The 14836-nt window shown below is 37.3% G+C and overlaps 1 protein-coding gene across 1 annotated transcript; it reads left to right on the top strand.

Annotated features, from left to right (window-relative positions):
- Positions 1 to 234: 234 nt before the first annotated feature.
- fam204a (family with sequence similarity 204 member A) lies at positions 235 to 14353 on the top strand. Its single transcript, XM_057342813.1, has 7 exons — positions 235 to 573; positions 757 to 832; positions 1101 to 1140; positions 1444 to 1546; positions 3630 to 3719; positions 13213 to 13322; positions 14064 to 14353. Exons 1-7 carry the CDS (start codon positions 352 to 354, stop codon positions 14113 to 14115), a joined length of 693 nt encoding a protein of 230 aa, XP_057198796.1. The 5' UTR covers positions 235 to 351; the 3' UTR covers positions 14116 to 14353.
- Positions 14354 to 14836: the final 483 nt, after the last annotated feature.

The raw sequence follows: 14836 nt of genomic DNA, 5'->3' as shown, positions 1-14836 counted from the left end.
TATTTTAAATTGTAAAACATGCAAGTCGTTCAAAAATACAGCCATTATCAAACTAGTCAAATTTACCAATCAAAAGAAAAATCAGCAGTCGGTTATCATTTATTATTCACGTGGCAAAAAATAACATTTCCCATGTTGAAAAGGAGCTCGAATAAGTGACCAATCGACGTCCGTGTTACAGATGAAGCGAAAACGCCCATCCAACCATAAAGCTCTTTGTTCAAAATGCGGAAATGCAGATCGCAAACGTAAACAGAATGCTTTATTGAAATGCACATGGGTATGGTTAAATCAACCGTCGCATTGCAGTGATATATTGGATTTGAACAGAATGGTTGATGGTTCGCCAAAATGAATATGTATAGTGGGCTTCTCCCGTCGGGTCTCACTGAGGCTGATCTGAGCTCTGAAGAAGATGCTGATGTTACAGCAGAAGACCGAGGAGAGACAGAAACAAACGAGCACCGTTTATGTCAGTCAGACACAGAGACACATTTATCAAGTAACGTTAATTTGCAAACCGATGCAGTGGAGGATGATTGTCCTCCTGGAGTTTCCCCAGACAAATGGCACGTACGTGGACGGACGGAAGTTGTGCATAAACAAAACTTTTATTTAGCGAATGATGTTGTGGATGGTATTTATGGTGGCGAAATGGCCGAGATGGTGTCATATTCTGCAGCAGATAACGTTAGATAGAAATGTAAAATCGAAATGGCAATGTTAGTTTGTTTGACAGCTTTGTTGTTATTACAGCGGTTTAAAGATCTCCAGAAAGCAAAAGATGACCAGAGAGTGAAGCAACCACAAAGGAAAAGACGTCATAAAAAGGGTATAAACAATATTGTCGTAAAGTTTACTTGTGTTTATGCTCCACTAAACCTTTTGCTTTCTTTTGTCCTTTTGTAATATTTTAGAAATAAGACATTTGTTATTATGGTAGTAATAATAAAAACTCCCAAAGGTAGTTTTTGAGTTTTTTAGGGGCCAACAAGCTTTAATACAAGATTTGCATACATTCTTGAGTAGGACACAAATTTATTCTAATGTCTGTCAGTACGGAGTTCAAACACAGTAATTTGGTTGTATACATCAAACAGGTGGGACCTCAACACAGAACTGCGACACACAGCAGAACAGGTATTGTTGACACTTGTGGTTCACTTTTTATGATTTGCAAACAGGCCAGTCACAAGCCCTATGAGACATTCTTGCTTAAACACTTCTAAGACTGTTTAGCTATAATTCATCTCTATACATCTCGTCACAGCATGTCTCATCCTAGTACTAAATTCTTTACACCTACATACCCAACTACTGACTGGCTCAGTAATCCACCAACTATAGCTGTTTTGTGAGAATGAAAAATGTGCAGAAATATTGGAATCTCACAAAGTTATAGCGAATGATAATAAACATCAACGCTTGTCATTCTTTGCACAGAAAGTTGGAGGAGGAACGGAAGGATAACTGGAAGGAGCTCACGCAGTATTTTGGCATCAACGATAGACTGAAGCCTCCTCCCTGCAACAGGCCGCCTCTCTTGGTAACAATGATTTCCGCCATCTTCCGCTGCCACACTGTGGGTGTCCTAATTCCACAGAAGAAAATGATCCGTCTTCTTCTCTCTGTTCCATGCCTACTGTACTGTATGTGTAACTCATAATTGTTTCCTCTATCAAACGTGAAAGACAGCGCGAGGAGGCGCCTTTTCTTCCGCATGACACCGAGCATAACAGAATAGATGGTATTATATTTAATGATGAGATTACCTTAATCTTGACATGAGGATGTGGTTGCACTGTCTGTTCTGGCTGGTGTTTAATATTTCTTATATGAGGTGGATTTCTCCATTAAAGAATGAGTTGAAAGCCATGGCACAATAGAGCGAGGAGCTCTTTTTAATGTTGTAATGTAGTGATAGGGAGGCGGTTGCTTGCAAATGAAATACACCAGACAGGTTGTGTAAGAAATATGATGTTTTGATTTTTCCCACTCACCAGCTGAAAGGACCTCGCATGTTGTCAAATTGGATAAACAGAATTCTAAACAGCATATGCCTTTAGCTGTCCCTTGTAAAAGGACTGTTTTTAGTGTTACCCACTCTTCCTGCTCATTTAAGATGGGACACATAAGCTGGTCGCTTTGAGTTTTATGTTTTATTTACGTTACGGTTTGTTTCGTAGAGCTCCTGCGTTGGATGCTTCACAAAAATGTTTAAATCTGTGCCCTAAATGCTTTCAGCGTGCATATAATGTTCACATTATGCTGGCACATAGGCAGAGTTTACCAGCTTGGGTTGTTAAGCCCGCTGTCGCTTGTATATATGGGCCTGAAATTCTGTGTTTGGAAGGTCCCTGTTTTATTTACAACAATCCAAGACATTGTACATTACCAACTTGCATTGGTATTTACATTTAGTACATTGCAGATTTAACATGACTGTAAAATGCAGTTTATTTTCAATATTATGTGAAGCAACAGACTTAAGCAAATTATATTGTCTAACAATTATCTTTGGAACCACAGTTATAAACCAGCTCTTAAAACAGTTTGTCAGTGACTCAAAAACATAATAAATGGTTTGTGAAATGAAATGATTTCTGTTTTGATCCGTATGAGATGACTGGCAGATAAGAATGAGGAATAATTGACTTTATACATTAACTCAAAATTTAATTTTGTCATCCACAAATTCTCCCGATTAAATTGTCCATAAATAAGTTTTTATATGTAAAGCTTTGTAAACGGAACTAATTCATTTGTAACCTCAAGCCATGTTTGCACTAATGCATGTTACTTATCATTTTGCTACATTAACTCAAAACACATTTTTATTTTTATTTGTAAAATGACACGCAAGCAGAATTGTGGCAAACTTAATTCATTTTTAGTACGATAATGCTTCTTATTCAGTATTAAATTGTTCATATCTTTCAAAGCTGAGCTCAAATAACTTTGCATAAGTTAGGTAAAATATTAGGTTATTGAGTTTAAATACTGTTTGATATATATGGAAGTCTGTTAATTAATAAAGCTCTGTTTCTCTATTTGGCTTTCAAAGGAAATATCGGTTTTGAATAAAACTTTACTAAACAGCCGAGCATATGCAGTGAAAATCCATTTCAATAAAGTTTTGGGTGAAGTCTTACCTTATGTTGCATGACTGTTTTTGAAATCACAGTATGGAATATACATTAGCCCCAGAAAATAGGACATCAGGTTGTTTTTAAAAATGCAGCACATCTGCCAGTGACATGATCTGGCCATTTACTTGTGTTTTTTGTGATTATTTGCTGTTGGGTTCATGGTTTTGTTTTGGGATTTGCGTTGTGAAGATCAGAGGAACAAGGCGGAGAGCTCTGCTCCACCAGTCCTGCTGCTTCTGATGAAAATATCTAATTAAAGACCAACATTTATGTTTGGTAACCTCCTGTAGCCAAACCGATTTTTTTGACTAATATTTAATCAACCAGTGATTTTCATTTATGAGAGGAAATCTACATATTTGTTGTAATGGCAATCATATTAAAAAGTATGCCCGAGGGAGTTTTTGAGCTACTCTTTGATTTTCCCCCTTCAATTTCTATTTGAAATCACATTTTATTCCTGTCTCTTCTCATCTTCAGTCAGGCCTGGAAAAGAGCATAGAGAGTTCCATCGCTGAAGGGGACTATGAGAAGGCGGAAGAACTGAGTGACAGACTTGCTACTCGAGAGGTATGTTGCCCAGATAAGCCATCTCGGGGGGTGCTCCAACTGTGACAAATCGAGCTAATGGGTCTGCGGTCATATTGCCCGCAAAGACACAGAGGCTACAAACACGCACACGCGCGATTCAACTCGGCCAGAAAGTCTTGCAACCCTTTTACACTAAAGTTAATGGAAAGCCCTCCCCCAGTTTGAAGTACGGCGGTGTCTATAGAACTTTCCGTTCTGCCTTTTAATGAAGGCTACAATGCTTTCCAGCCATGCGCTAAAACATTTTCAAGGTGGTAGTTTGCACCTTTGAAGTGAGCTCGTACCTAAATACAGCGCCTGCAGTTTTAAAACGACACGTTTTAGGAGTGTATGTAGGATCAAGCGCTTCCAAACTAATTTGGCAGAAAATGTAACATTCGCAGAGCTGTAATTGCAGGTAAAAAGACATTCAACTTTTCGGAAGTTAGGGCAGTCGTAGCAGGCAATATTTTTAAGCTTCGCAACTTTGATTCAATGGAATGCTGAAATGTATTTCTATAAATTCCCACCTAGGCTTTGATTCTAGCATTATTGCATGGAATTGGCGTTCACTGTCAGCTTTAAACAGTTTAGTACAGAAAAGGTTTCAGCATGTGTCTGTAGACGGCTTCAACGGCAACAACAAAAACGTTATGTGGCCCAAACTTAATGTCCGGTAGACCTCCCCAAAGACTCTACAACTGTAATTATAATTTAATACCATTAATGTACAATAAAATATGAATATAAATGAATATTAATGTAAATTAAATATAAAATAAATTGTTATATTATAACCAAACACAGGCCAGGCGCGTACGTCCGATGAAACCGTCACCTTCCACATTTGGTGACATCTAAGCATATTTTAAAAGCTGCTTTGTCTAAAGCTTCGATCTGGTACCAGATGAAGTAATTCTGCAAACAGCATGAGTTTTGTGTTGTATTGAAGTTGTAATAACAAATTTCAATGTACATACTGAAAACACATCAGCGTCATCATGCTGGTTTATGGCTAGACTACACTACAAGACTTTTAAAATCTGAACAGATTTTTTTAAAACTAGACATCATACACTTGCAGACTTTTTGAAAGTTTCAGATAGAAACACACTAACTGATCAAATCTGCAGACTGGCACAGACTTTCTGCAACAAGTCCAGACTGAAAATCTGGGCAAAATCTGAGCAAAAGTCTTGTAGTGTATTTTAGCCATTAGGATTTATTGCATGAAACATCTATTATTAACTTTATATTTAGGTTTACTGAATAATATGTGAGATTCATTCTGTAAATCCTTTTTGTTAAAATAATTAAAGCTATTCCTGGTTTTGGTGTTTGTTTTAAATTGTTTTTCTCTTCAGCAAAGCACTTTCTATAATAATTAATTTTCTATTAAGATTAATTTTTAGCATTATCGTGGATAAAACGCTCTCGGGTCATGCTTCACATAAGCATCCAAACAGCTTGAACATGTAATTGGGTGAAGCGGTATTAATCTTGTTAACCTCAAATATTAGTTTCCTTTATAATCAATTACGATTTATGTTTCTTCTGGTGTATACGCGAAAAAGACGCCATTTATTCGCCACTAATTAAATCATATTGTGATGTTGATTGTTGATTTAATTCGGTTCAAAGTAAGGTGATAATCATTTTCCTAACAAGCACAGCATCATGGGAACAAGCATTAAATAGCTCAGTAATGCCAACACCAGGCCCTTGGTTTAGGCAATTGTCTTTTGAGTCTTTGTAGAGGTAATCCATTCAGATGCTACTCACAGTATCTCTGTGGCTTCATCAGTTTCTTTACTAGATAGACAGATACATAATAACGGTTTCTTTGGCAACCATATTCAGAATTGTTTCATCTTTACATGGGCTTCATTGTGTTTCCGCACGGCTATATCAGCCCGTGCCTTTGTTCTTTTGTTTGGTTGAGAATGACAGATTGAAGCATTCCACCATGCAGTTTATCTCGACTTCAAAAAGCAGCTAAAGAATTTCAGAGATACTCTAATTTCTCTCAATACTCGAAATTTCTTGGTTAATCTCTCTTATCAAATAACATATTACAGCAGGCGGCATTGGTTTGGCGCAGCTTGCAGGTAAAAACAAAACAAGTCTTTGATTGACTTAGCAGGACCATGTTGTCACAGAAAGCTTCTTAGAGCATGGGTGGATTTGGGGAGACTTAACGGAGTCTACAAGCTCTTGCTCAGCCAGACAGCTGAGGTCTGCCTCTGACAGAACGCTGGCAGTCAATCGCAATCATGCCACTGTTTGCTGCTCTATTTGCGCTCCACTTAAGACAGAACATTACAGATTTCACCAGGTAATGTGCATTTGTCATCTGCCGGACATCTCTCCTACGCTCTGTAGATTGATTTAGTCCGCCTCAGGGAGCTGTAGGGATTCAAGGTTTACTTTGAAGATGCCAAGGTAAGATGATACTGGCATGTTCCTTTTTATGAGCCACGTTAAAGGTGACATCATTCAAGGTCGTGTAATGAAGGGGAAGGTTGCACATATGGAAGTCATGAGAGTTGATGAGATTTAAGGGGTTTCTCTTGATTTAGGTTCATAAGTCTCACCATTTATTATTAAAATATGTCTACGTAGCCAACTTTAACAGTTGGTTGAATTTTTAGAGACAAGACTGCCAGATTCGAACTCACATCCCCGTTTGAGCACCACGAGCGCTGTGCTCACCGCTAAGCCACAAATCTGCTTTAGATTAGGATGTCGTCACTTAGACAGTAACTCTAGATAAACAGTGAAATATGTTGCCTGTATCCAGGGTCCTTAGGGCAATTTGGGTATTAGTGAATCATTTTATGCCCTAATTTCTAATCCGGCTAGTATTCATTATCGCAGTGCTCCGCACGGTCACAGAGCATTCTGCCCTGGATAAATGTTGTTGTAGACACAGCTGTTTGAAATAATGCTACGAACAACTAAACAGTCAATAATCCCAGCTGTGGCAAGCCTCAATTTCAAGGTTCTAATAATATTTGTGTCTAGCGGTATATGAAACATTACACATTCTGTAATATGTTTACGTGCTAATACGGCATTAAATGTGACCCTGGATCACAAAACCAGTCTTAAGTAGCACGGGAACATTTTTAGTAAAAGACAAAAATACATTGTGTGGGTCAAAATTATCGATTTTTCTTTTATGTCAAAAATCATTAGGATATTAAGTAAAGATCATGTTCCATGAAGATATTTTGTAAATTTCCTACCTTAAATATATAAAAACGTTATTTTTGTGAGTGGATGGTCTGCCACAGTGCCCCTGATTAACAACTTCAAAGGCAATTTTCTCAATATTTTGATTTTTTTGCGCTCTCAGATTCCAGAGTTTTAAACGGTTGTATCTCAGCCAGATATTGTCCTATTCTAACAACTCCTATATCTATAGAAAGTTTATTTATTCAGCTTTCAGATTATGTAAAAATCTCAATTTCGAAAAATTGACCCATAAGACTGGTTTTGTTGTCCAGGGTCACAAATGTGTTTAGAAGTATGAGAAAGTGATGTATAGTAAAAGGTGTTGTGATCATTTCGATAAAAAACGCCTTGTTTGGAATTTCTTTGGTCATATTCGGTAGTGTCTCTTTCGCTTTTCATCTCAACTCAAAAGTTGCGCCGTTAGACATGACAATTTCTGTTTTGAAAACGTTTAAATATAGAAGAATTATTGGTTGCTTTTTTGCTTAGCTTGTTTAATCAAATGATAATGGAATAATTTCCTTTTAATCTGCAAATTCAAGCAATTTGTTAAAACCGTCTTTGAAGTTGTCCTAAAATGTGTGTTAAACATGGGCTTTCATCTGTACGTGTTTGAAACAAATGCAGATAGTTAAAGGTTTCTTGGAGATTTTCCTTTCATGAAAATGTTTCTCTTAATATTTTGTTGAAGCTTTAACTTCTTTTTGTTCTTTTTGTGTTTTTTAATTCTTTGACTGTGTAAAAGTTATAGTTTTAAAAAATATGACTAAACTATTACCAATATTACAAAATGTAATATTGTACATAACAAAAACATACTGATATCAATGTAAAATCAACGGCAAATTGTGTATTGTACACACATATACTTCATGAAAGGTGCGCAGATATTCATTGTGAAATGTCTATGATTGTCATATCTTCAGCAATATAGAAATGTTTGTATTGAATAACATTCAGATTCAGTTTTTCAGATGTTTTGGCTTTGAAGCACTTTTGACGGTAGAGAATGAATTACTGGTGTCAACATAAGCGGTTTTATTTAGCCTTATAAGCATATTTAATAACTAAGGCTGCACTTTGAGTCTCTGCAGTAAAGCAAGTGAGCAGTGCTAAACAAAAGACTGTCACACTTTATTATTTCCTACACTTTCTCTCTGCCTTGATCACAAACATTAGCTCCGCATTTCCACTTCAAAACGCAGACTTTCTCGTCTCGAGCAGTGGGTGGTACTGCGTCCATTTCACATTTCCAGGAGTCAGACAGTGATTAAAAGAGGGAGACGTTGTCTGAGAAATGTAAGAGAAACTCAGCTATATGCTCTTCAGAAATAAAGTACCACCAATGTTGTACAGAGGTGGATGGTTTTTCTTTTGAGTCAATCCAAGATTAAGCATTAGAATCGGCCTTATTATGACTGGTAAAGCCATTAAATGTGTTGCATTACTGTTTCCTTTACGTGTTAATTCAATCCGCTGGGGTTTTGCCATAATATGTGTTTGAAATGTCCTGCGTCTCAGAAACTAAGAACAAAGATATCTTTAATCACCTGTTCACTGAAGGTTTGCCTTTATGTGGTTTTTACAAGGGTGTCATACTTCTTGTAGTGCAGTGAGGTCAAACTCATCGGTAGACACTAATCCAATTAAACTAGTTTTCTGGCAACGTAGTGTGCAAGTTTGGAATCCAACATAATCCATTTGTTTTTCGTGTGACTATTAATAGTATTTATTTTAAAATTGGACAGGTTATTTTTATTCATGCTGTCCTTTCCTTCTTGAGGACATCCAATCTGTACAGAAACACAGGAGTCTCTCTGTGCGGGACCCTCCGGCAACAAGAAAACTGCGAAGCCAAACTCTCTCTTTGTTCCTTGTTCCGTCAGCATTAGCAATTTATCACAGAATGAACTTTTATTATATCTGTAGATGAGTCACGTAAAATTTTTGCCCATTAATTTTGAAATGATTACTAAGCTTTTATCAAATGCTGTGGAATCTCATTTGGATTATTGTATTTCATTAATTACTTGATAGACAAAGCATACTTTTCACTGTAGATTTTTTTGTGCCGTTTAATTAATTAGCATGTTTTCTCTTTTAATTAAAGCCAGTTTTTTTCAAATTAAAGCCCACAGCAAAACACATATATAATTTGTTTGTAATTAGCCCTTAATTGGTGGTAGTGGAAGCTTAGCACCCTCGTTTTCTTTTTTTTCCTCCTGATTGCCATTTTATAGCCAGTCAGTCATTAATTAAACTGTTTTTCTAATTAGCTTATAAAACTGTTGATGGCACATTATTGTAAGTGTGAGTTCAAAGCTTGCTAATAAGCCTTGCCTGCTTAGAAGAGGGAAGATAATGAAATGCGCACAAAGCCAACGAACTTTCCCACTTTTTTCCACTCCCTTGTTCCCTGAAGATGACAGTCTTATGTATCTGGAATCAGATTATTGGGGCTAAAACACAGAGAAGCGCATTATACAGAGAGCTTTCCTACTAGATCCCCCTCAGAGAGACTGCTTCTCTCTGTGTCTTGTAATGCTGTTTGTCAAGTTAGTGGCAAGATTACAGAAACTCCTTGTCTTATTCCCCCACATCAGCCCCTTGAGACTGATAAGCTATGTTAACTGGATCTTTCGCTGTATACAAGGATATCAAGTGTGGGACTCTCAATATGTCACTTTTGTTGAGAGGATTTTGTCTTCTCTGCTTTCGTTTAGATGACACGGAGTATTATCATTGGAGCGTGGCCTCACAATAGCACAATAGCAGTGAGATTTATTGTTTTGATTGTTTCTGTTTATTCAAAATAAACAAGTATCGTCACTTAAGAACATTTAAATATATTAACATAACATGACAGTAGAGCCTAGTCAAAGTTAGTAAAGTGAATTTGCAGAAGTAAAAATCTGTCTAATCTGTTAACAATAACAAACCAAACAGAGATAATAGACCAACGATATTGGTGAGTCATCTTGCACTGCACAGAATCTTGTCCAGTCATATGCAAACTCGCATCTTAGCAAGTCTATGGCTATGCTGTAATAAATACTTATTATCCGTTTATAAAATATGTTCAGCCCAAACTAAAAACTTCATGGGTTTTTTAAGACTCACACAAGCAGTCTTAATCTGATACTTTAGTCTTATATGGACTCCTTTTTCTGAGTTGACAGAGGCCAGGTTATTTAGGCATTAAGATGTTTGATAAGGGAATTAGGCTGGGCATTAATCACGCTGAATGTTGCAAAGCAGGTTCTGAATGTGATTTAGCCGGCCGAAGCCATACTAGCTTTTCTTATCCACCTCTCGCATTTTAATCGGAAGGCGTTTTACAGAAATAAGGATATATTTATGAATAGAATTAAACCTATTTTTGATTTTTAACCAATAATTGTCTTATAGAGTGAATGTTGTGTAACAGCTGCTACATTAGCCAAACTCCATCTTTAACACTTTCGTATTTGTTTACAATAAACCACACATCGCTGCTGTCCTTCTGAAACCTTGTAACTCCACATTTCGTGATTTTTTATTTTTTTGCCATAAAACAGCGAATTTGGACATACTGTACCAGGTTTTGGAAGGACAGCAATGATATGAATCACTAAATGTATCACTGCATTAAAATGAAGTAAAACGTTTATTGTAAGAAATATATGAAAATCTGAATCACAATAGCAACTGCAATACCTTATGAAAGGTTTAAGAAGGTCTGACATAGTTTTAGATTAAACATTTTTTAAAGAACCATGATTTACTACACATATTCTTTGTGGTGTCTGTACCACTGTTGACTTAACCCACCTAGTGGCCCCACAGTGGAGCTACAGGGCTGAGTAAAATAAATTCATCCCTCACAGACAGATCCTTCATGGGTCACGTCATTAATGATACTAAATACACCCAGGCCTGAATAATGCTGCTTATGCTGCGTAAATGGCACACACAGGAGAGAAATGACAATAGAAATTCACTGAACGTATACAATTCTTACAGAAATATGTCAAGGTTTAGTGTGACTCCCCAGAACAAAGAGCACATGAGAGCTTTGTGTTGTGTTATGTTAGCCCCCCTCAGCCCCCTTTTTGTTTTTTGCTTTTGGATTGTGATTTTTCGTTCCTTTTTTCCGCCCTGCATTTTTAGCCTCTGCCTGCATTTGATGTGAAAGGATTTGCCACTAAGTCACGAGCGGGAAAGGGGGGTGAAGATGAAAAAGGAGGGCAAAATCGCGAAAAGTGGATCAAAAAAGTAAATGAAAAATAATGTCATATTACGGAAAATATGAGAGGCTAATTTGCGCCGACTTTTTGCTAATTTTGCTCTTGCCGCAGACAGAAGTGCTGTCACCTGCTTTGCGCTACTCTGATGACTGTGCCAGTGATCCATGAAATAAGCTGCCGCCGGCTTTGTTCTGATAAGAATGAACAAATCTGCACAATGTACTGCTCTCCGAATCTCATTTTCATACTTGCATGCAGGCTAAAAGAAATAAGCTGTTTGCTAGGCTTGATTAATCAGACATTTGAGAGCTTTTTTTTCCCTTTTTTTGTCGCTTTGATCTGCTCTGTCTCCTAGGTAACTTGGTTGACATTAATGTTGAGCCCCAGTAAAGACAATTGGGGGTTTTAGACTGGACAGATTAAAAAAATTAAGACCTTTAATGCGTTGAATATAGTAACGTCTCTGTGTGAAATGGGGGGCACCGATAAAAAAAGGGGGGGAAGGGGGGCTTTATTTTTGTGGTAGTGAGCAGGTGGAAGGGGGGCAAAATTTTGGTTAAAGCTGGTTTGATTTGAACCCCACAGAAGTGTAGGTTAACGTTGGCAATCCTTGATAAATCTCAAGATTTGAACCTTTAGTTTGGTTTTCCCTCTATGTATCAAACCGCACCCTTTTATCCACATTAATATAATTTTTTCACAGGACACAAAACCTAGAGCCGTGCCAAAATTTGTCAACGTTTTAATAAAGCTGCCATCTCAGCACGGCATACAGACGGTGAAAGCTTTAGCATCTATTCCACTTAAACGCCTCTCAAAAAACACCCTGGTGCAAATTATCTGCCAGCAGATCTGCGCTAAACATGAGCATGATCGCCTATTATAACTTACCCTCTCTGCGCTTTCTTGCTAGAAAACATGATTTATGGCTCTTAAAACCTCGGAAAAAAACCCCAGCGAGGATTTTAAAAAACTGTCATAGTGTGTTAGCTTCAGGTTATGCAGACGCCTTTACAAATCTTCCAAGTGCCTGTATAGATGAATGCCTTGAGGGCCCAGCCGGAACCCCGCTCTCTCAGCCTGCTAAAGGCCTTATCTTAAATCCAAGCAAAGTACCATTAATCTTTTTGAAAGACCTTTATGGCTTTTAATGTATCCCAAATTAGAACATTTTACACCCTTGGTTCCTGAAATATGGTGATAAAAAGCCTTTAGAGTTTAATTTCTCCTTCCTGCTCACTCTGACCTGCCTAATCCCAGCATGCATTAGGAGATATTTTAGTTTCAGTCTTTCTAATAAAGTTTATCCCACTTAATTATAATTGAAATTTTTTTCTCTTTCTGGTGCTCTCCAGGTTTTTTCAAGCTTACAAACGGTGGCACATTTCCTCATTACTAAATTTTTTTTGTGTGTGTTCCTCCAATTGTGTTCATTCACTGTTCTAAAAAATTACCCTCCAATCCCCTCCTAAAAAACGGAGAGAGAGAGAGAGAAAGAGAGGGAGTAGTAAAAAAAGGGTTTGTGATTTGTTCCGAGTGTTTATCAGAGTTTCTCGCGGTCCAATAATAAACCCATCCCAGGAGTGATGAGAGAGGCCAGGACTCTTCTTTTGTTTCCCGAACCCCGTGTGTCAGTCTGGCTATTGGAATTAATCTCGGCCACACCACACACATTTCCCCTCACTGATACTGCCGACATGTGCCTCTCACCCTCCTCCATTCGTCTTCCCGTCCCGTCCCAACTGCCTGCACTGCAATTTTCAGAATTAAAGGTCCTCTTTAGATGAAGCGATTAAGTGTATGAGATAATAACATTAATTATGCACATCCATGCCGAGCGCTGGAACGCAGGGTGGGGTGTCCTACTTCTGTCTGTGAACCGTGAAATATTTTTGTAATATTTTGGAACTTGCGTGCTCTGAGCGCAACGTCGGATACACTGTAAACCTCGAAAACGACGTTTGGTAAGGTTGCCAGACAGACTGATTTTCTCCTGCTAATGAAGCTCGTCTCTGTCTTCTTCTCAATAGCTGGGCGTGAAAATCGCACAAGCCGCAGATTGCCGCGACTTCGACCGTACCAAACGGGAAGCAGAGGCTTCCCAGGCAGCCCAAAAGAGGAGGAAGCAAATGGCTTGGGGGTTTGTCGTTTTTTTATTTCTTCTATCTGTAGTTCAGTCTCTTCCTCTGGCACTGATTCCTCGCAAATTCATTAAGTCATTCTGAATTTCACACTTTAAATGTCCCGTCTTTCGTGGACATGATCCTGGGTGTTAACTCATAAATAAATAATGTGTGCAAGGAGTATGAGCTCCTAGATACTATTATACTTCTCAGATGGACAATGTATGTAGTTATATAATAAGAGTTTGGTTTCAAAATTAGATTTACATTTTTTCAAAAATCATGTTTTTTTATTATGCATTCCAATTAATATCAATCAAACTGCAGTTGGTTTGTTTTGATTTAAGCCATAATAACAAAAAAATGCAGCTAAATAAAACAATAAAAAAAGATTTTAAAAACGGAGTCATCTTATTTTTGAACCAAACTCCTCGGTATTGCTCTTTTTCCAATATCATTTGATAAAACAAAATTCAGATTACTGCCTCCTTTTCATGTTGTATTGCATAATGTTAATTGCATTGTGGCTAAGCAACAATCTTATTTATTGTACATAGAAAATAAGCATGTTTGTGCTATAAAGAGTCATTTTTAGCACTCTTAATGCATTTAGCGCCCGCTTAAGCTTTATAGCAGATGGTTAGTAAATAAAATGCTTGTGTTAAAATACCACAAACAACCAACATCTACAGTTTCTGTCTCATTGTCATTTTTGTTTATTGATTATTTTGATTACCTTTTATGTTTCTTTTTTCTAGGTTTGAAGCAAAGAGAAGATGGGAAACCAAAAGCAACATGGGATACATGTGACTTAATATTAAACTGCAGTTGAATTATTGCCTAAAAAAGACTTTTTTTCACAGTGTAATACGTTGACATTAACAATTAATCTCTGAATCAGCGTTTCGGTCATTCATTCGGTTTTATGGGTCACTTTTTAAATATAGCTAAATAAAATTCCATAAACACTCTATTATGGTTAGATTGGCATTCACATTATTGCGTGTATTTGGGCTCTTTTTCTCATAATTAAATCTGGCTCACACGACTGTGCGCTGCATTTATTTACCATCGTAAAGTGGGTTAATCAGGCGCGGCTTTTTCTTCTACGGAGGTATGGAGAGAAGGAAGAGAATGGAGAGATTAGGGGCCTAATGCAATGTACAGGATAATATGCAATAGGATTTGCCTGGGCAAAATGAAATTTGTCGGCTGTAAGGAGGTTTGAGCAGTCATAAACGATGAGTTTAGTCGGGTTCGAGTGTGAGATGAATGTGTGCGAGGAAGAAAGAGAATGAGATGGAAAGAAGTGCGTGTATGAAACTGGCCTCAACGTATGAAGATTCCTGTGGGCAGTGCTTCTGCTCCCACATCCATATGAGCTGTCTATTCGGAAAAGAACCTGTTTATTTCTATTTAGTTTGATCTATATTCTATCTAATATAATTTAATTAAAAGACAGTTTAAAAATATGCATTAAAACGGTTTCAAAAATGAGTTATTGGAACAAAAAAGGAGAAATTTTGAAGAT

Source organism: Triplophysa rosa, linkage group LG9 (genome assembly GCF_024868665.1).
Source record: "Triplophysa rosa linkage group LG9, Trosa_1v2, whole genome shotgun sequence".
Taxonomy (NCBI): Eukaryota; Metazoa; Chordata; class Actinopteri; order Cypriniformes; family Nemacheilidae; genus Triplophysa; species Triplophysa rosa.
Note: the sequence above shows the minus strand (reverse complement) of the source record. Positions and strands in the feature narration are given on the sequence as shown.